Here is a 23,776-nt window from a genome sequence, read left to right as displayed (position 1 = left end):
TGATTATGTTTCTAGGTTTGTCAGCACCTTACCCGTGCTCGTGGGTTTCACCGCAGTGGTAAACGTCTGAGACCTGCATTACTTCGGCCTTTCCTCCCACATTAAGCTGACACGCCGCGATATAACTGGAATACTGTTAAAAGCGGCGTTAAACCCAACTCACTCACTCACTGTTAATTGAAAGAGTGATTTCATCGGGTTCTATTCCACATTCGGTCTTCTGACTGATACTGGAAGCAGTGGTGGCCCAGTCGTCTAAGACGCCGCATTCCGCGATACAGGGTTGCGTCAGAAGTCAGAAACCTATTATCGTGTGTTCAAATCCCGACTCGCCCCGATTATGTTCCTAGGTTTGTCAGCACCATACCCGTGCTCTAAGATTTCACCAACGTTGTAAATGTCAAAACCTGCATCATTTCCTGACTTCTGCCAAATTAAGTTGACACGCCGTGACATAACTGGAATACTTTTCAAAACAGCGTTAAATCTGCCCTGCTCACTCCATGTAAGTGTCTGTGTCAATTGACAGATATGTGTCATAGGCGACGTTAACTTTGAACAAGTTCCCCGATTTAATCCTCAATCCGTCGATTGTCCGCGATGTGTTGGTTTAAGACAGCGTTGAATAGCCCTAATTGTGTTTTTTTATACAAAGTTGATACCCTACTTGTAATTCCTTTCTCTTATCACTTGTTGGAATCCTTTTCGGGCGTCCTGTTCGTCACCTAATACAGGCTGCACATGTCTAATCTTGGCTGTGTTCTTTGCAAAGCAATGCATACGGAGAACAAGGAGCAATTCCAGGGGGATTTTTTTTTTGGGGGGGGGGGGCTTGGATTATCAGGTTAATCCATGTGTACGTAGCAGATCCCAAGCTGGATTAATCGCCTCTAGAGCTATTTATCAGAATCAGGCATATCGTAAATTTAAGTAAAATTATTGCGCGGGAAATTACGTAAAATCTTTCATGTCCGGGAGTTTCCGAAACGCCTTTGCTAAAGTTAGGTGCGGTGTTGCTCCTATTCTAATTGAAACCGGACGATATGAAAACCTTCCTGTTGATCAACGTCTATGTCCCTTGTGTAATAACAGTGTGACTCAAGACGAAGTCCATGTTTTATTCAATTGTCCTGTTTATGATGATTCGCGTTTTAAAACTTTGCAAAATACCTGTTATTTTAATAGTTCATTTAAAAATTATACACAGATAGAGCAGCTATGCTTTTTAATGTCCAGTGAAAATCTACAAAAACAACTAGCCAAGACCTGCTTTTATATTTTACAAGGAAGGAGAAACCTGTTCCATCACTGATGTTATATAAGTACATGTATATATGTTGTATATTATCTTTTACTACAGTCTCTCTTGATTCCATAAGGAATTACCTATGTATTTTAATCCAAAGGTGTGATTTTATAAAAGTGTTCCAGAAAATGCAAGAAAATCTTATTTGACATCAAGGTGTTTTAATAATATTAGTTTGTTTTTTCGCTTGGTGTTTTGAAAAATATATTGTGAAAAATCGGTTTTCCTTTCAGAGGAAAGGATTGTCTGGAAGAAGCGACCGGAAATAGATCCAATCTGGTTTAAACATATTTCTATTTAATGAATGAGATACGGATTGGTAAATCAAAAGATTGTTGATACAAATACCGTCCAGGGACCAACATATTCCAGTGTGTGAATGTATGTCACTATGTTCATGGTAAATATAAATGTACAAATATATTTAAAATTAATCTGTAACAGTAAGCTTGAGATACTGTGTAGATGCTAACACTGTTATCATACACCTACACCGAAACGTCGCTCTTAATTGTAATAAAGAAGGTATTCATCCATAAATTGTTATCCTTACTTATTGAAGTTCTGGTTCTACATTCCCCTAAGAACCATTCCCCTAGCTCGGTCACCACTATCTCAAGTCAAAACTTCAATATTTTATCCAAAATTGATTTATAATATCAAACTAGGAACTGCTATTCGAATCTTCTGTTTTTGACCAAATCGTGGAGTGATTTCAGAAATTCCATGTTGAAAATAGAAAATATTGAAGATGAGTTCACTTCGCACTGAAGTGTCGGCTTTTCACCGATCTACGGAAAGCGGACACCAAACAATATTATTTTAACAACCTTCAGTCTTTAAGTGTACAATTATTTGTCGAAATGTTGATCAGCTATGTCACCTTGGTAATCCTTTTTGCCATGTTAAGCAAAAGTTGACTGTAAGCTTGTACTGTAGTGCTCCCTATAGTATATCTCCATCACGAAGATGATGTCAGGGATTTCTCCAAACGATTATTGCTACCACCGATAATCAGTCTGTAAAGCATTAGTTAACTACAGACCATATATCGGTATGAGGTCTCTGTATAAACAGAGCATTCAATCGATTTTTCTTTTGTTATTTTAAGTTGTCTGACCGCTGACACTCTTTCTCTCCTGAAAATGTTCTCAGACACCTTATGCAAATATTAATCCGTCTAATTTAGCGTGCATTGTATAAAAACAATGGGTGAATTCGTCACACTAATCCGGATTTAGAGCACGCGGTGGCAGATCAACTCGCGAGGTATGGCGAATTACGAGCGTTTATATAGCGTTATAACGAAAGATACTTGATATTTCTTGAATTACACCAAAACTATTTCAACTACACACAGAACCATGAACAATATATTTTATTCTTTCGGAGCTATTGTTCAGAACAGGCAAAGAAACATGAATGTACATCACACGTATTTTCCTCCATTACGTGTTTATGTAAGTAATCGCTGATGAGTGACGGCCATTGCGTTATAACGGGGATGTTGAGTACCCTACTGCGCATGCGTACAACGGTGTCATCCAAGGTATTTCACTGCTGTTCTCAGTCAACGCCGGTCCACAGTCGAAGCGGAATAAATCGAGTTGCCCCGAGTGCCGGGCTTGTTGCAGACGACATTTCATTCTTGTTACGTGAGGTGGGAGATTTAATACAGGGATTTGTTTCAACATGGATATCTTCGCCCCCTTTGCAGCCTTGTTTTTTATGAATGGTGAGTATTCGTTTTGCATGTTCAGTAAGCATTTTATATAGATCTATGTTGATTTATCTCAATTAAGAACTTCTCAAAATATCTCATTATGGACATTTTATGAAGTTGTTATGTCAAATAGGATAAAATAACATTTTGTGTTTACGCCATATCATATGATGCTATAAACTAAAGGTTTTGATGCAAAGCTTGTTGACCGTTACATATAATACAAATAGATGCATTACATCCGTCTGCCATAAACCGCCTCTGTGGTCAAGTGGAATGAGCTTTCGCGCGGAGATAAGAAAGTCGCTGGCCGCGTCATACCAAAAGATGTTAAAATATGGTACTTGTTGTTTCCCTGCCTGACGCTCGTCATAAGGGGATAAAACAAGGACTGGTTAGCTCGGAACAGTATACTGAGTGGGGTATCCATGTTAAACTGCGCAATGGTATCTCAGTGGGCTAGCACTATAAAACAGGCGTAAGTCTGGACTAGAACAAGCAGCCACATCCACATACGCCTGCATGTATAAGTGCAGTAATCTTGAAGGTGACGTTGAACCTCACTCCACCTCGCATAAATGTGAAAGGGTCAAATCCATTGTGGCGGACAAGTTAGTAAACATCGCGGTGCTGTCAACAAGTCTCTTTAGATATGCTTTTGTGGTCAACTACCGAGTATTTGAGGTAACGCACGGCGTGAAAACTACCATTTTAACTGTTCCAGAACTAACAATCCTTAAACGTGTATACAAGGACCGGGCTATAAGGTTCCTAGGCAATGGACTAAATATAGATACGAGTGACCTGTAAAGTATTATGGTACTCTCTCTGTAACGATATGTTAGCCTTTCTGTGGTGTATGCGTTGAATAAATAGCATGACGGGCAATAATCCCCGAACTGACCTTGTAATGTAAATCCTGTGTGGTACCTCCGAGGTCAGCTGTTACACTGTCCACCGCGCGGCTCTTCTAAATGACAAATGGCGAGAAAGAAATACACATAATGAATTAAAACTAATTCCACTGAATAAACTTCCGGGCAAAAGAAAGTATACGCCCACGTTTGAAGGAATGAAACAAACAAAAATGGTTATTCGATGTTAATGTATTTGATACGGACGTAATAGTTGTGTCTGGGAGTTTGCGATGTTTCTGCGACTGTTTTCAGCCAGTTTGATAACGTTTGTACCTATTTAGTATTATCCAGTTTTTTAAGTGCACGGCAGTTTACATTACATTCGCAGTAATGGCACTGGTACTGTATCACAGTTGTCGGGCAGGTTTCAAGTGACGCCATTGTGTCGTCCTATCATGTATAGCTATTCATTGAACCACAGTTGATTGAGCTGGGTGAAAGAAACAGAAGATGTTCTCTGACGCCGGCTCCTCAGCAATACTATAGCTACAGGCAATGTCAGTCAACACCTTGACAGAAACGTCACAATGCCTCGCGTATAAGGTAGCATTCATATTAAAGTGTGATTTATCGCTGTGGCGTGATTGGTGTTAATGATGTTTTAGTTGTTTAAAGCCGCACTCAGAAACATTCCATCCATATGACGGCGGTAAATAATCGAGCCTGGACAAAATAATCCAATGATGGACTTCATGAGCATCGATCTACGCAAATGGGATACGATGACGTGCATCAATCAAGTCAGCGAGCCTGACCACCCGTTCCCGTTAGTCGCCTCTTACGACAAACATGAGTTGCTGAACACCAATTCTAACCCGGATCTTTCGGGTGTGTGGAACTAGGTGCGATATGTCCGGGGTGACGTTATGTAACCTTCAGTGTGCCTTTTGTTAATTAAACAGAGGGGCTGTGCTACATGGCCAGGTGGCCATTTCTGGTCTAGGTCTAGAGAGTGAGTGAGTGAGTATGGTTTTACGCCACTTTTAGCGATATTCCAGCAATATCACGGCGGGGGACACCAGAAATGGGCTTCACACATTGTACCCATGTACAATAACCAACGAATATGGCGCTGACTAAACCAGAACCTAATCAGGGTGAACCGGGGTACGAACTACGATCACGGGTGTATGGCGTGCTTTGGGACGCACCTATGTAGCCCCAGCCTGGTCGAGCATACATGCGTATTTATAGTCCACGAACAATCATACATTCATCAGTCTTATATTCACCATTCCCCGAAATATTGTTGTCCACATGGCAATAACCTGTCACACGGCTTGTTCCGGAATAACACGATCGCGGAGGGTCACGAATGTCCTTACAGGTGAATGAATGCGAACTCATGGCACAATATCATTTGTAAAGCACACCTTTTAGCGTGTTTGGTAACACACAACCGATACGTCATCCGAGTCTTGTCCTGGTCCCGAGTGACGTACATGACCCCTAAATGCATTTTAAAAATTAATGATATTCCGGATGCCACGCGCATGGCGGTGAAGGAGTTGCGGCATTCTTACTTCGTTTAAGAAACAATATGTCGCTCGAGGACACGCTTAATCATTACATGGCTATGATTATCGTTGTGACGTGACAATGCATTTGCTGTTATATTTTGTCACGGGAAGACGTCCGTGGCCTTCACCTGTGACCCCTCTACAGAGTCATATTTCACGCAAATTTTGTTTGTTTGTTTGCTCGTCACGACGAAGACCCTGGTTCAATTCCGAAAATTATAAAACACGTGAAGCCTTTTCTTGGAATTCTATGTCAGGTTACTGTTAGCAAATTGCTACAGTGAGCGGATAGCTAGGATTACATTGTCACATCTGCATAGAAAGTAATAACACATATACATCAATGTCTCGTGTCACTCTCACTGAGGCCAGCAGCCCCTGACTCATGCGCTATGGTGGCCATGTCTATACAGTGTCATTACATCCCACCCCACCCGTGAAGATCCGGGGTAGAATAGGTCTTCTACAGCCCTTTAGACCACTACTCTTGTCGACTTAGACGGGATCGGTTGGTCAGGCTGGCTGACTTTGTTGGTGCATGTCATTGTATCCTTATAGCGTGGATCGATGCTCATGATATCAGTCACTGGATTGTCTGGTCCAGACTCGATTATTTACAGACCGCCATCATATGGCTGGAATATTGCTCCGTAAAACAACAAACAAGTAATTACTCTCGAGGTCGTTTGTGTTGTGTTGCCTTTGCCTAAAGTTAGCCCCAGTACATTCGGTTGCTCGTATGTGATCTACGATGTTGCTATTCGCAGTGCACGGTTGTGTCCATTGGCCGGACCAGGATCCGCTGACATTGACATTCACCAGTACCCTCTCCTGTCTCCCAGAGAATATAATCTATTGTGGCATATATACAGTATAAGCACCGGCTTCACTAGCTGATAACTGACTTAGGGGGTGTCTAGCAGGGCCGCAGGTTGTCGTTATGGGAATATTTAAGTTGTCCATTAGTATCTATCTATCTATATATCTATCTATATGTTTGACATATGCTTGTGAATGAGGTCCCCTGCAACAGATCAGATGGCCAGTTGCTCATGGCGTGTTAAACCAGACAGTGCGGTACGTTGCTCGTGCTATCAGTCACTGGTTTGTCTGGTCCACTCGCGAGTATTTACAGGCTGCCGCGATATATTGCTGACTGCGGCGCTACATAACATTTCACTCAGCCGCATGTGTGTAAACTAAGCAGAATTTCGCTTCAGATCATTCTTGTAAGTAATAGGAAACATGTGACAAACTGCCTTGGCGTGCCCGGAAAGACAAAGTAATTGATTTGTCATGATCTCTCGTTGTGACCTACATATGCATTGGGGGATCCGCCCGTCTTATTGCTCATTGAGCATGATGGATGTGCCACGTGAGACATTCTGCTATTCACAGCATCACGTGATCTTCAGGTGTTTTACCATATACGGTAAAACAGATGCTTGTACTTATCACAGACACAAGCGTCACGTGCCGTCGTCCTGTCTTCTGTCGTCTTCCCAGTCCACTCTCTGTATCCCAGATTGGTGAGGTGGGGAGGGGTGCACTGTATCGTAACTCTTTACTCGTAGGTTCGGTAGGGCAGTCTAGTGGTGAAAGTCATGCCGGAGACCCGGGCTCGGTTCCCCACATGGGTACAATGTGCGAAGCCCATTTCTGGTGCCCCCCGCCGTGATATTGCTGGAATATTGTTAAAAGCGGCGTTAAACAATTATCACTCACTTTATTCGCAAATGACTGTTTCTGTATAAAACCTCAATGTCCGTACAGTACAACTCTCTAAACGGAAGAGTATTAAAAACAAGAAATGAATATTTATATAAGTCTTAAGATCTTTGTCTACCGTTCGACATGGAAATGACTTTATTATAAATAGCTTGTGTGCCCTTTTTATAGTGAAGCACAAACGGTTTCAAAATGGCGGTGCGCCAACGTACAATACAACAGGACAGCGTTATATTGATGGACATCAGTGATTTTAAGCTACCAGTTGCAAGTGATCTGTTTCTTTTGTTTTCAACTAAGAAAATATATTTCGCCAAACATTAACAGTTGAAAAGAACTTAACAGTTGTATACATTTACTTTCTGATGGATACTGCCAATAATATTTAGGTAAAGTTAGTTGCATAGGACCATCGTAAAATGGGCACACAAGACAAACATGTTACTCGGATTCCACAACAGAGATTATACAAAGTGGATATAATCCTTCACATCTTGGAATACGTAACTTTCTTCCTTGTGTTGTCATGAAATCATAACCTGAACATCAAAACTGAGTCAAACTTAGTCTGTACGCCGGAATAAGCCTTGCCCCTCTCGTGTCCATTTATACGACCGGGTTCCGTAAAAGCGCAGACGGGCATACCCCAAACAATTGTCAACTCGTTGCGTAATGGTTCACATATATTTCCACATGTATTATATATATTTCAGATGCAATGTAAAGTACATATTGACATAGGGAATTATACAGTATGATTGAACACATTTAACTGTGTCTTGGGTATTTTTTTAGATGCAAGACATGTAAAATAAAGAAAACATTCCTGAGGGATTCTTTGACGAAGTACTTGACGTCAAACGCGCATTCTGATTGGGTTGTCGTATTTTCGCACATACCATTCATCGATGGGGGACGAGTCTTCTTGCAGGTTACGGAAAGGGGCGAGTGGTGACGAATGGCGCCGTTGTCTCTGCACCGTTTAAGATGTCTACTTGTGAACATAACATCATAGTTTCTTAAACAACCTTTTCCAGTGATGGAAATATAAATAGAAGATATTATTGTTGGGTACTGGGTATCCATTGCCTTGTACCGTTTAGGCATTTAATATACTCTGTTCTCATTTGGAGCCAGATGGGCTGCCACTTTCAAAGTTTTTTAAAAAAAGTATGTTTTCGAGATTTCTATCGAATTCCAAGAATTAATATATTCAGTTCGCTTATCTTCTTTCTGGACGTATCTAGGTCGACCAGTAAGGTTATCTGCCTGATTGACAGGTGTCATTTTACCGACAAGGGAATAGGTGATTGGTAAATATGGTACACGCTGGATCAATCAAAATGTGTTAACCTGGAAAACAATTAAGATAACACAAAACATAGTCCACTACACTCTGGCCATCAATGGCGAAACAAGTAATTCCCGATATCACTGTCACTGTACAATCTACCTAAATAGATGTAGATCATTTTCACCAGCATTCAGCTTGTACACTACATTTTCAATTTGCAACTTATCAAAGTGCAAGACCACCTCCGTGGTCTAGTGGTAGAGCGTCCGCCCGCAGAGCGGAAGGCCCGGGGTTCGATCCCCGGCCGCGTCATACCAAAAGACGTTAAAAGATGGTACTTGTTGTTACCCTGTCTGTCACTCGGCATTAAGGGGTTAAACCAAGGACTGGTCGGTTCGGAGTCAGTATACTGTGTGGGGTATTCATGTTAAACTGCGGCATGGCATCTCTGTGTGCTAGCACTATAAATCGGCATCAGTCCGGACTAGTACAAGCAGCCACACACACGTGCATTCACGTGTATGCACGTCGCTATATAAGTGCAATAATCTTGGACGCGACGTTAAACCCAATCTTACCTCTTTTTCCAGTGATTGACATCATGAGCATTGATCCACGCAATTGGGATACGATGACTTGCATCAACCAAGTCAGTCAGCCTGACAACCCGAATCCGTTAGTCGCCTCTTATGATGTACTTACATGAACATCGATCACTTGCATATGATACCCCTCAGATTCAAATTACCTGCAAATGTACATAATTCCTCTCGGATATTTTCTATGATATAAACTATTTTGTTCTCCTATCTGCTACAATACTGGACATGATGGTCGTGTCCATATGCTATTTTAGCGGAGAAGGTAACCAAGTTATCTAGGAGTGGTTAATCAAGTTATCTAGGAGAGGGTAGCCAAGTTATCTAGGAGAGGGTTACCAGGTTATCTAGGAGAGGGTAACCAAGTTATCTGGGAGTGGTTAAACAAGTTATCTGGGAGTAGTTAATCAAGTTATCTAGGAGTGGTTAATCAAGTTATCTAGGAGAGGGTAACCAAGATATCCAGGAGAGGGTAACCAGGTTATCTAGGAGAGGGTAACCAAGATATCAAGGAGAGGGTAACCAAGTTATCTAGGAGGGGGTAACCAAGATATCCAGGAGAGGGTAACCAAGTTATCTAGGAGGGGGTAACCAAGATATCCAGGAGAGGGTAACCAAGTTATCTAGGAGAGGGTAACCAAGATATCCAGGAGAGGGTAACCAGGTTATCTAGGAGAGGGTAACCAAGATATCCAGGAGAGGGTAACCAAGTTATCTAGGAGGGGGTAACCAAGATATCAAGGAGTGGTTAACACAATATCTAGGAGAGGGTAACCACATTACCTAGAAGTGGTTAACTAAGTTATCCATGAGAGGGTAACCAAGTCATCAAGGAGGGGTTAACGAAGTATTCTAGGCACACAACTGACGTCATCACATTGAATACAAGGTAAAAAAAGATGTTTAAGCCCCTGCTCATATAAAGAATTCGTTTACAAAGTCATGTTTGGATGTGCGAACAGGATCATTGACAAACTTAACATTGATATGACACATTCCTTTGTGATTCAATTGAAACCAGCAGATGGAACCTGATAGTGTAACCTCGTAGGTGACACCTTAGTTTGGAATGCATAAACAGTTTATGATAGTTGCCTTCTAACCGCCAAGCTGGTCAAGCATCACACAGAACAAGGACAGCACTGCACAGCTGAGTTGGGTATTCAATGAGTGCAGAACACTTATAACCCGACGTTAAACCCACTGTCACCTAAGAAAGGGACCCACCTTTTCGTGTATAAATAATCGTTTTTGTCCAACAGAATTGTGGTTTAATATTCCTAGTACAACTTGTGACTTTAAAGTAGGCCCAACTGTTCTCTTCATATCAGCTGTAACGCTCTGTTTCCCCCGGGGTGTATGTGGTATAAGACGCGAGCAAGATACCGTGACTTCACGCGTCTTTAGCTCTCATCCAGGAATATCCCCACCGGAGATACCAGAAACGGTTTTTAAATAATGTGGGGATTGGGACCAGAGTTGACCGTCCGCCTTTAACCACTTGGCGCCCCTATTGCTCTCAAGAATAAAGAATGCGTACAGTGTACGCCAAATGGAAAACATAAACTTACTCAACTTTAGCGTCCGTCATCAGTACGCTTTGTTGTTGCGTTCCACAATTTTGTTTGTTTGTTTGTTGTTTAACGCCGCACTCAGCAATATTCCAGCTATATGACGGGGGTCTGTAAATAATCAGACAAAAGAAACAGACAAGCTTTGAATAACTTCTTTGAGTGGCATTTAGAAGTTGGTGTGATGAAGAAAGACGAGTTCTATGGATGAACAACTTCTTTATTACAATTAGTGCGACGTTTCGGTGTATCGATAAAGGTGTTAGGATCTACACCGAAACGTCGCATCTATTGTTCATCAATAGAACTCGTCTTTCTTTAAGCTTTGAATACTTAGTCCAGTATGTTAACATGTTAACTTCTTCATTCTATAGCACTGCTATGCTGCCATTGTCAACTGACACTGAAAGCGACGATAAACATGATGAATATCCACGGTCATGTAACCTTCATGCAATCAGCTGTGGGTCAAGATACGACTGTGACCTTCAACTTGACCGGCATTAGCGGTAGCGTGCAGTGGGAGTTGAGGCAGTCCTGGGTGGACCTGACAGTGAAAGACAAGTGTACGGACATGGCTATCGGGACCAGGTGAGAGAGAGACTAACCCTTTACAAAGAGAAAGTGATTGTTTTTTGTTTAGAGTGAGTGAGTGAGTATGGTTTTACGCCGCTTTTAGCAATATTCCAGCAATATCACGGCGGGGGACACCAGAAATGGGCTTCACACATTGTACCCATGTCGGGAATCGAGCCCGGGTCTCCGGCGTGACGAGCGAACACTTTCGCCACTAGACTACCCGACCGCCCCTTTTTGCTTTGACAGTATACAGTTGATTGTATGTCAGAACCCGTCAACATCCGGGTAAGCATTGGTCTTCAGCAACCAATACGTGTCGACTGACGGGATCGGGTGGTCAGGCTCGCCGACTTGGTTGATGCATATCATCGTATCCCAATGCGTAGATTGATGCTGATGATGTCAATCACTGGATTGTCTGGTCCATACTCGATTATTTACAGACCGCCGTCATATTGATAGAATGTTGCTGAGTGCGACGTTAAACTACAAACAAACAAACATACATTGTGAGCCAGCCTCACAGTGAAGAAAGTCTTAGACGTTGATCACCGCTGACACCCATGGGTAGGGTGCCTACTTACCAAGGATGATAATCAGGGAGAATCTTCGATTCGAACCTACTGTCGGTGGCACATGGCACTCTTTAGGGACTGTTTGAGAGGGTGTGGTTTTACACAACTTGTAGCAATATTCCAGTATTATCACGGCAGGGAACACTTGAAACGGGCTTCACACATTGTACTATCTTACTGTCTGAATTTGTGCATTGAGCATTTCCCCCAGTGACGTGGATTTTGCGCTACATAAATAGCATTATTATTATTATCATTATTATTATTATTATTATTTTTATTATTATTATTATTATTGTACCCTTGCGGGATATTGAAAACAGAATCCTCATAGAACACACATGTACACCTTTTGGGGTTTAGATGCCATGACGCTTAGAAACAACAGAATAGTATACTATCATTAACAACATAACTGATTTATTATTTTGCATTCGTTATTCCCATATCATATTCGCTTTCGAGATGTGGGTTGTCTGAATGCTTACTTCACTCATACCGAGAATTTCGGAGTCTCGATGCTGATTGGCTGATTAGAAAGTTCACCTGACGCATTCTCCTGTCTTTGATCTTCACACAGAAAAGCATCGTTGCGGAGTGCTTCTGATTTTTATTAGTTTGGATACTAACATATACTATTTCTGCTTCCAGGGTCCCTGATATTGGATCAACCATATCTACAGGCCAAGAGACAATGACGATAACAAACAGCGTCGTTCCCGATCTGGCCATCTTATTGGGTGAGTACATGGGGCACGGGGGTACTATCATTGCTGGATTAGTGCAAAGCTGGAGGGGTTATGGGTGGTTGTGCGGAGTTGCGTCCCTTGAGTCTCACCAAAGTGTCCAACATCTAAGACTTGCATCACTCAGCTATTTCCTCCCACATTAAGCTGACAGGCCGTCATATAATTGAAATATTATAACACGGCACTATAACAGCCATTGCGTCAATTGTAGATCCGCATTGAAGTTGGAATTATGACGTGAATGGACACGGGAGATCCCCATGTGGAGTAATGCTGACTCCATTCTCATCCAAAATACTAGAGACACAATGTATGTCGATATAATATGCCCTTTATTATCTGCCAATGTGCCCTTAAATACATGTCAATATACCCATTATAGTGAGTCTCAGAACCCCCGTTATATCATGTCAGTATCCCCGTTATACCATGTCAATATTCCCATTAAACCATGTCCACATCCCCGTTATACCATGTGAATATACCCTTTATACCATATTAATATACCCGCATACTCGTTTGATATCCACGTTATGCCGTCAATATACCCGTTATGCACCATCGATATCCCCGAAATACCGTGTCAATATACCCGTTATACCCTGTCAATTTCCCCGTAATACCATGTCAGTATACCCTTTATACCATGTTAATATACCCGTTATACCATATTAATATACCCGTTATACTGAGTCATAATATACCCGCATACTCTTTCGATATCCACGTTATGCTGTCAATATACCCTTTACACCATGTTAATGTAACCGTTAAACCATGTCAGTATACCCGTTATACCCTGTCAATTTCCCCGTAATGCCGAGCGCCAGGCAGCGTAACAACAAGTACCATCGAACCCCCGCCCTTCCACTCTCCGGGAAGACGCTCTAGACCACGGCATTTATAATTAAATAATACCCTTGATAATAAGTTCCTGCAGTTTCCCACTTTCATTTCTGTTTCTAGGTCGCTCCCTTCTCCTGACTAAAGGCGGCGACATGGCGTGTGGAACTCTGGTGAAGCCGACCTCCATGTACACGACAGCCTTCGCCCAACTACAGGGGCCCGTAATCGGGGATGTCTGGTTCCGCCAAGGTGAGCTGGGGATGAGGACCGAGATTCTGGCAGACCTCTTTCAACCAGCTTCAGCAGCCTCTAATTACACGTGGAAGATATACTCAGGGAAGGCACCCGATTGCAATAGTCTAACTTCACTCTATGACCCTACTGCAAAATCCGCTGGGGCGTGTTCGATTCAAAACCCACGCGAATGCGCTGTCGGTAATCTGAACGGGAAGCTGGGCAAGGTGATGGTTGGAGCCACGGCAGGGTCATCCCGAAAGTTTGTCCATGATATGAATCTGCCGCTGTCAGGAAACGCGAGCATCACAGGCAACACACTCGTGATCCTTGATGATGCTAATACTATTGTTTCCTGTGGGATGATCAATCCCGTTAAAGAGAAACACGCTTCAGCTATGTTTAACAAAGGCAGAGTTGTAGGAAGTGTCCTTTTTAAACAAGCATCGCCTTTCGATGTGACAAACATTCATGTCAATCTGGCGAGATTGGCCAGTAAAGCAGGCGGGTACCACGTCCACCTGTATCCTGTACCCTACCAATACACAGCCAACCAGTCACTATGTTCCCCAGAGGCTGTAGGTGGACATTGGAACCCTCTTCGTATGCCTTTCCCTGCAAATGGTTCCACTACAGATCGCTTCGAGGTCGGTGACATCAGCGGCAAGTTTGGAAGTCTTGCTGGTAAGGATTCATACTATAATTCAATGAAAGACTATAATATGCCAATGTTCGGGCCGTACAGCATCGTTGGACGATCGGTTGTCATTCACCAAAGTACTACAGGCGCGCCCAGATGGATATGTGCCAATATAAACGACGTAAGCCCCAGATCTGTCGCTATTGCCACTTTCAAATTTCCGATCATTGGAAAAATCATGTTCAGTCAGTCAATGGATGACCCCATGTCGGACACGTGGATCTTCGGCGAGCTCAACTATGCGGATGGAACTGCCAACCCCAGCACGGGCCACCGATGGAGTCTTTATGAGAACAAGGTCGGCGATGACGCGATGAAGACAAGCGGTCGGTGCGCATCCGTAGGCCCAATCAGCAACCCGTTCAGAGTGAACATGTCGGGAGATTACGACTCTCAGTGTAAAATGTCGAACCCGTTACGTTGTCTTGTGGGAGCTATGGCAAAGTTAACAGATGCCCTCAAAATCAGGCTACCGAGTGGCGCCCCATCCAGGTTCTTCTTTACGTCTAGAAATGTGCCTCTCAGTGGACCTGCTGGTGTCGTAGGAAAATCAATGTTGATTCGTTCCAAGGACAATGGAGAAACTCCACTAGCCTGTGCTGATGTGATTCATTTGAGGACTCGATACGCAACCGTGGACACCTGGGTCCAAAACGTGACTGGGTTCATCAACTTTACCCAAAAGCATGCTGACACTAATCATAATACTGAGGTTTCAATTGACATCGAGAATCTTGGACAGGAGGCTGGCGGCTACCATATCCACGAGTTCCCGGTACCGCCCAATAGCATGAGTCCCTGTTCGGGTGCTAGCGTGGCGGGGCACTACAACCCCTTTAAAGTTATCAAAGCTGATGGTCCTGCCCCTGCAAATGGAACTTATGACCAATATGAGATCGGAGACCTGAGCGGCAAGTATGGTATGCTGGATAACGAATCGACGAAGAAAATAAATAAATCTGATAATATGATCAACTTGTTTGGACAGTACAGCGTTGTTGGAAGGTCTGTCGTCATACACAAGATGGTTGGCGGTGCTCGCTGGACCTGCGGCAACATCGTGGAGGATGTGTCGAAGACAGGCGGCATTAGGCACATGGCGAAAGCTGTGTTCACAGCCAAAGACTCGGATGTCAGTGGACATGTCACTTTTGTAAGTAGAACCTAGAATGATAATAACAATAATAATAATAATAATCATCATCATCATCATCATCGCATTATCATCATAACGCATTCACTCTCCACTATGTACTACTACTAATTATCATGTAATTATAATCACGTCATTGATTATGCCCCGTTCAAACGGATAGTATGTATTGAAATTGCATTCTCCTCCTTCCTGACGAATTGTATACCTGAAGTTGCGATGTAGTGCGACAAACCTTCATTGCATGTCAACTGTTTCTGTTTAAGACCCAGTACGTGTACGCCGATGGTAGCATGAGCGACGCTACCATCTTTGTTGATCTTGTATACCCCGACGGCAGAAATGTGAGTAATAATCATGCATTAACATCTCTCTCTCTCTCTCTCTCTCTCTCTCTCTCTCTCTCTCTCTCTCTCTCTCTCTCTCTCTCTCTCTCGTTTGCTCTTTCAAACCACTTCTACATCTCAGTTTTAATAGCCCTAGATCGCACCCGCCTGGATGGGTTTCTCTCCTTGATGTCCGGTCCTCCCAGCCGAATCCCACCGTTTCCAACACCCACCTCGTTCCATGTTCCAGACAGATAGCGTCTTTCCATCGCCTCTATATTGTAGTGTACATAGCGTCTGTCTGGATACAGGAGGGTGGTTCGATCTCTATCAAACCGGCATTATTCCGGACAAGTACAAACAAACACACTTAACACTAATGGCTTTTTATATTATTGAAATACAGACGAATTCATCAGTATTCCCTGCCGTCCGATTTTACACACACACGCAGACGCACAAGCGCGCGCACGCGCACACATACACGTACACACACACCACAATAACAATAAAAGTGCAATAATCTTGAATGAAAATTTAAACACCGTTTCACCTCACCTTATCTCTAGGGTCTGATATTTCTTGTAGACAATGGGACACATGATGGCCATTGGTAGTCGTCCGGCATGGCGCGACCGGAAGTCAAGCAGCAAACGATGTGACAGCGCAGGCGCCAAGTTCAACCCTTTCCTCGTCAACACCAATGTACGTATTGTTTCTCACATTCCTTACCCTTAAACTTTTTCGCGAACACCTGGTGTCATCGCTGACTCTCAGTAATCCATTCATTAGATTTGCAATGCTATTTTGTCTTTTACACCCAATGGAACCTGTTTAGGCAGATAATCGAGGATGGTTATTCTCTGGCGATAACTTTCCGACCTAATTCACTTTTACCAGCGCGAACTCGTGGGTTTCAACAACGTTGTAAACGTCTAAGACCTGCATTACTTCGGGCTTTCCTCCAACGTAAATCTGGCACGCCGTATATGACTGAAAAGTGTTGAAAGCGTCGTTTCAATAAGAAAATCCTAATTCCTTATATTTGGAGGTAGGAGGTTAACAAGTATGTAAGATTTCCGATAAAGCCAACTTTTCGAGGATTTTTCATTTAAAATCGATAAACAACAGCTCTCGTCGTCAGCATCAATTACAGCATCACTATCGTAGGTAAGACGAGATGAAATAATTACAAAATATTTACCGTTGATGTGTTGCCATCTTGGTGCACTGGTTTCAGCTTTTTCACGTATAGGTTTGTTTAACCGACGGCTAACTATTATTTATGTATCAGTTATTAGTCAACGTTAACCTTAGTGTTTCTGATTTGGAAATAATGTATTTTGCAACATCCCTTTTAGACGGGATATTCGGAGTGTTCCGTGTCAAATCCTCTGCGGTGTGCAGCCGGCGACCTGTCAGGCAGACTTGGGCATTGCAGTGTTGGTGAAAAGAAGTTCTACACGGATATCAACCTGTCATTGTTTGGGAAATATTCAGGTTTGTTTATCCCCAACAAATACACCCGTGGGAAACCGGTTAGATTCTGTCCCCACTCCCTAGCAATATATTCCCTACTGTCAGATGCGACACAAGGGCCGCATGGTCAGTCTCGGTGATTGATAGATGCGCGTCATCGTGCGCCGACAGCTTGTACCATAAATCACTGGTTTGTCTGGCCCAGATTCGGTTAAAGGCAGACTGCCGTGATATGCTGACAGACGGGTTGTTTATTAAAGTCTCAAACTGACGCATAACAACTCAGTGGGCTAGCACTATGAAACCGGCATTAGTCCGAACTAGTAATAGCCGATATTCACAAACACGTCGCACAATAAGCACAATAATCTTGAACGCGACATTAATTCCCATTCCACCCCACTTCATCTCATATCGTCACCCAGGACTAGGGCAACAATGGAGATATTGAAGTATCATTGACAACCACCGGTTTGCCTATACAAACCCATCAGCCCGAGGATTGAGAATATAAGAATATGATTATATATTTTTCCAGTGGTGGGGCATTCTTTTGTGCTGTACGGCCCTGATGGAGCAATGACCCGGATCGCATGCGCCAACATCCTGCCAGTGTCCGCCGCACAATCAACCGTAATCATCCAGAAACTCTCCACAACATCAACGTGAGTAGCTGCTTTTGTTGAGGAGGTCAATGTGCTCTTGTCTTTGCTTGGGTGGGTGAATATGTTTTTTAGCATTTAGCAAATATTCCAGCAATATCACGGCGGGGGACACCAGAAATGGACTTCACACATTGTACCCATGTCGGGAATCGAAGTCTCTGCTTGAAGACACATTGGGCGGTGAGGTAGCCTAGTGGTTTAAGCGTTCGCTCGTTGCGCCGAAGACCCGGTTCGATTCTCCACATGGGTACAATGTGTGAAGACTATTTCTGGTTTTCCCTATCGTGATAGTGCTGGAATATTGCTAAAAGCGGCGTAAAATCATTCTCACTCGTTTTAAGATATAAGCTGTTTGCTCACAGGAGAAACAAAACTCGTTTTTGACCGGGGCACCTGACACATTTTTTGTCCAGGACACCCAGTAATTTATTTTTTTATTTCTTCTTACACATTCTTTGGATGTGTTCGGTTCCTCCCCTCCCGTAAGTAATGACAGATATTCCGTTACAATTAATCTCGTCGATATTGTTACTTCTGCCGTACTATCCTCTATATTTTAGGAACTAATGGCGTAACAAGGTCACAGACTGACCATATGGGATCGAACATAAGTACTTTTGTATGTATGTATGGTTGTATGTGTGTTAGTATATTTGGATTGAGATGTGTTTGAACGGACATAGGTATGGATGGACCTGTGTATGTATAATACGGATTGATTTATGTTTGATGGATATAGGTATGTATGTAGGTTGGTATGTTAGTATGTATGCTGGTTATACATGTAGGCTAGTACACACGATTGATGAATTAAGTTGTGTGTATATGGACGCATATGTCTATAGATGTATGACATGATTGCTGTGAGTGTTCTGAATGAGATTGCTGTGAGTGTTCTGTATGAGATTGCTGTGAGTGTTTTGTATGAGACTGCCGTGAATGTTCTGCATGAGATTGCTGTGAGCGTCCTGTATGCTTACCTGTCTGTATCCTTACCTGTTTGTATGCTTTGAGTGGGATTTTAATGTGTATGGGGATGTATGGGTGCGGGTGTGGGTGTGGGTGTGGGTGTAGTAATATACAAAGTTACAACTTATTTTTTTTATTTTTTTTATTTTTTTTAATATATTTTAAATGTACCATTATGTAATTAGTGTCTCGTAGGCCAACTGGCCGGGTGCTGTTTTTTAATGAAATGTTTATATGTCCATATATTTTGTACTGCAGCATGTAACACTCTAATAAAACAAATTTCTTCTTCTTCTTCTTCTTCTTCTTCTTCTTCTGTAAGGCCTTTAGTACGGACACAGGCAGCCGCTGACCAAGTGTCGTCGTCGACACGCTGTTTATGTACATGCTAGTAATTACATCGACAGAAGCACGATAGCCATTGGCTATCATTAGAATATAAAATGTTGTTTTCTCTTTGGACAGTATGCGTAATGCATAACATACACTTTCATTTGAATGAACATGAAGAAATTGACTTTATTTGAGTGACATTTCTGCTGATCTAATCCATAATGAACCGGAAACATGCCCTGCATGACAGATGGCCTTGGGGCCATCCTTCATTATAAATGACAGACAACGTTACAAAGGAAGGATGGGCCCAGTTGTGACACTTAATTATCTCATAGACGTTTTATTGTGTGACGTCAGTGCGCCAGCTGTGCTGGACAATACGATTTTAACTTAATGATGTAACTTCTAACTTTATGTTTATAAGTGATGGACATCTGTATGCACATTGTAAATACATGTATAGCTAAAAGGTTGCTGCATGACATTATTCACGAGACTCTCTATCCTTCCGAGAAATTCTCCACTTATTTAAACTCTTTATTTAATTTTCTCCATTGAATCCCCCACTATGGATTGCGGGTTAGGAATTATTGGTCCCCTGGGTATCCTATGCACTATAGGCGACAAAGTGGATCCGGTGGTCAGGCTCGGTGTTTGATTGCGAGTGACATTGCTCATAATATCAATCAGTGGTTTGTCTGGTCCAGACTTGAATATTTGCAGGCCATCGTGGTGTATCTGCTGACTGTTGCCTTATACAGCAAGCTAACGCAGAATCAATTCGGTGGCATTTCTTATTTTGGAAGCTGAGTGAAATGTGAGGATATGTAAAATGAGGTTGAGATCGCGTTCAAGATCGCTGAACTCTACAGCTACAGTATAATATGCTACTCAAAAGAAGTCAAGGACCACCTAAATCTTTCATATTAATATAGGGGCGGTGGGGTAGCCTATTGGTTAAAGCGTTCGCTCGACACGCCGATGACCTGGGCTCGATTCCCCACATGGGTAAAATGTGTGAAGCCCATTTCTGGTGTCCCCTGCCGTGATATTGCTAAAAGCGGCGTAAAACCATACTCATTCACTCATTTTACTGTATTTAATCGGGTGGTCCTTAACTTTTCAGTAGTATGAAATAACGTTCACTCGCCCCATTCATGTAGATCTACGTTCTTTTATGTGCCTGTGCGAGCTTGTTGTTAATGTTTGCTCCATGTCAATATCATCACTGATTTCGTCCCCTCTCCACAGCATTGAGATCGCTCGCACATACGCTCGGGCTTTGGGTACGAATGAATGGAACGTCGTGGTGTCTGGAGACGACAGCAAAGGAGATGGCTGCGTATCAGTGGTCGTCCACTTCATTGGTAGGTTGGCTACCGATCTGTCCGTTGCGTCTGGTTTTTTTGCATAATTGTTATGTCAATAGGAGATTCTTAAAAAAATTAATAGAGCAAAACCGATTCAGTTTAGACGCACCGAGTTCCGACGTCTGTTTTTTTTGGCATAATTGTTATGTCAATAGGAGATTCTTAAAAAAATTAATAGAGCAAAACCGATTCAGTTTAGGCGCACCGAGTTCCGACGGTAATTATTAACAACGTCCGTGACTGCAAGATTTGGCTGGCAAAACATGAGATTAATATTGTAGCTTCAAGCATGCGTCAGATTGTAAGAATCTTTTGTAACCTCTGTGTGACTGCATGCCCCCATACTCATCCTTATGGCTCATGTGGAATTTGTGAAAACCCGTCGGACCACTTTGCGAGGTTCATTGTGCCGAGGGTAAACTCCACAAGAGTATGATTTTATTGTGTTAAAAAAAATGATAGGAAAATTTCCAGTCATAGTTATTGCTTTCTTTCTGATTATGTTTTTTTAATAGTTATGGAAATGAATGCCCTTGTATATTTATCTTCACAGGCAGCGGATCTAGCGGGTTGCAAGCTCGATTTAACCAGATGGTTGCGCAAGGAGGCAATGGAAAAATGGGGGCTTTCAGTCCTGTAACGTGCTCAGCAGGTGAGTCACAAACTTAATAGCACATTTCATTGTACCTTCATGTCATGAAATCAAGGTCGTAGTTTACTTCTTTTTTTTACGGGGGGCGGGGGTCAAATAAGAGTATTCATTTCTTATTCAACTTAACTTTCACAAGGAAAAAATGTCTATAAAAAATCCAGGGGGAGCAAGCCCCCCCCCCCCCCCCCCCCCCCCCCCATCTGCTAAAGAAAGCCAATTTGAAATATAAAATCCTCCCTCCCTACCTGTCAGTTGTAAAAACAACAACATGAAAACAGGAATATGTCTTCACCTTGTCTAACCCTGCGATAAAAAGTCACAATCACTTGCGTGGGTAAAGATGATAAAGGGAAGTGTAACCATGGTAACTGTACTGAAATATTACAGTGAAAGAATAAACTTCACCTGATGAAGGAGTAAGCATATACTCCAAAACGTTGTGTTCCTCATAATAAGAAGTTGACATCCATAAATTCTCTTCCTGTATCACTTCTAAGTACCTTTCAAAGACTAGTATACTAGTATTTTAAGAATAAAATCCAGTAAAATTAGTAGTTAAAATCCATGTCACAAGATTATTTGATCGTCTCTGATGTCACAACATAACACTATAGGTGGTGTTGACCAAATATTTATAAGCGGTTAAATATTACAATATTTGAATGTATGTGTAATTTCAGATGAAGAACATATGTTGTGGAAAACACTGTCATATTTGGTGTCCATATTTCATATTGATGTATAATGGAGTTTTCTATTTCTTTTCAGATAAAATCAGTGTTTCCCTCCTGTTCGTGAGCATGTTGTTATTGTGCAAGAAGATCCTGTTATGACTGTAATATACCCATATGTTCAAAAATGCAAAATTCACTTAAAAGGACAATGATTTATGAGTTATATTTGAATAGGATCTAAGATTTCAGTTTATGCAAAAAAAATGGGTTAGTAGAAGCCAGGTATCTGTCACTGTATAGGGCGTGGTAACAAGGGGGGCAGGACTATTTTCTTTGGGTCAATCATCAGCTAAGATCTCTACAATGAAGGCAGAGAGCCCTCATTTTAAAGTATTTTGGGAGTCATAATCGGGCTTTTTATGTTTGTGACTCTTAAGGTTCTATTTCATTATGTGTTTACCATTGCATAAATTCCTAGACATTAGGTTGGTTCGAATCCCGTTCGCCCCGATTATGTTTCTAGGTTTGTCAGCACCATACCCGTTCTCGTAGGTTTAACAAAGTGGTAAATGTCTAAGACCTGAATGACTTTGGGCTTTCCTCCCACATTAAGGGACACAGGAATGATGTTCAAAACGGCGTTAAACCAACCCACTGACCCACTCCCTCCAAGTGTCGGCCTTTGTTATACTCAGGTACAGACACTCCCATGTTGAACGTTGTTATCTGAGGGAATGTTGTGGCAGTGTTGAAATTCATGTTTGTGTGTCACTGTCCATGTGGGAAGAACGTGGTAGTCTTTTAACCCGGGGAACGCCGTGTGTTTTGTGATTCTCGCATTGTTTTGCGATGTTTTGTGGTGTTTTTTTATTCTCGCGATGTTTTGTTATGCCCCGTGGTTCACTCTGTTTTGTGCAAAATACTAGATGTTAAACCCAAACATGATATGACGTAGGAACCAGTTGTGGGTTTACGCGCAGAGAAATAGCATTTACTGTTTGATACAAGCTGTCATTTCCATAGCTGTTTCCTGTGGACGTCCAGGCTTGCATATAACAGCAGGATCTTTGTTTGTGCAATAATCACACATTCCTGAATCTAGTGTTCTCACGACATCTCGTCGAAGGGTGGGGGGGGGGGGGGGGGGGAAGGGGGGCGAATATGTTTTTATTACATGTAGCCACATAAAGCCCCAAATAGATTTTTTACCTTTATGTTATTGAAATACAGATGACAAGAAACAGGAATCGCACCGAAACGCACAGACAAACAGACATACGCACACACACAAACAAACACTGAGACACAGGGCCCGGCGCTTTGGCGTATCAAATATTGGGGAATTGTCGGGAAACAAATGCTTATATATTGAAGTAGTGGTTCAAGTAATGAAGTAGTATCTCAAAAGTGCTTATAACAATTGCAATGTGTAGAGCACCACTCATAACCAAAACTAATCTACGCAACCTTGCCAACTGTTGTCAAAATGGAGGTAAATGGGAGAAGGAAACATGTTTTGTAGCGATCTAGGTTACTGGGCTTGAAGTGAAGGTTTGTATTCTCGAAACTGCTACCTCGAAGTGTCTCGAATCATGCAGCATGAATCGAGAAATGTCCACAAGCTCCTCACAGCGGAACTCTATACACAAGTAGGGTAACGTATCAAGCGCTGGGACGGAGCCTGGACTGTAAACAACTAAGGGAGGTCACTCTTTTTTACGAGATGCCATGGGTGTATCACCAAGGTCAAAACGTTTGTCATTTTATGAGCAACTCAATACGCTGCTACTAACAATCATCAGCAATAAACC

General features: G+C 42.4%; 1 protein-coding gene across 1 annotated transcript; it reads left to right on the top strand.

Moving 5' to 3' along the window:
- The first annotated feature begins 2,857 nt into the window (after window positions 1-2,857).
- LOC139452072 (uncharacterized) lies at window positions 2,858-23,109 on the top strand. The gene is made up of 11 exons (XM_071233384.1): window positions 2,858-3,041; window positions 11,033-11,249; window positions 12,464-12,552; window positions 13,528-15,494; window positions 15,761-15,838; window positions 16,409-16,525; window positions 17,182-17,320; window positions 17,838-17,964; window positions 20,521-20,636; window positions 21,193-21,291; window positions 22,060-23,109. The coding sequence occupies exons 1-11, from the start codon at window positions 2,999-3,001 to the stop codon at window positions 22,122-22,124; spliced, it is 3,057 nt and encodes a 1,018-aa protein (XP_071089485.1). The 5' UTR covers window positions 2,858-2,998; the 3' UTR covers window positions 22,125-23,109.
- The last annotated feature ends 667 nt before the right edge of the window (window positions 23,110-23,776 follow it).

This window comes from Haliotis cracherodii, unplaced genomic scaffold (assembly GCF_022045235.1).
Source record: "Haliotis cracherodii isolate W230 unplaced genomic scaffold, xgHalCrac1.p SCAF_9, whole genome shotgun sequence".
NCBI classification, from domain to species: Eukaryota; Metazoa; Mollusca; class Gastropoda; order Lepetellida; family Haliotidae; genus Haliotis; species Haliotis cracherodii.
This window is presented reverse-complemented; position numbering and strand designations above follow the sequence as displayed.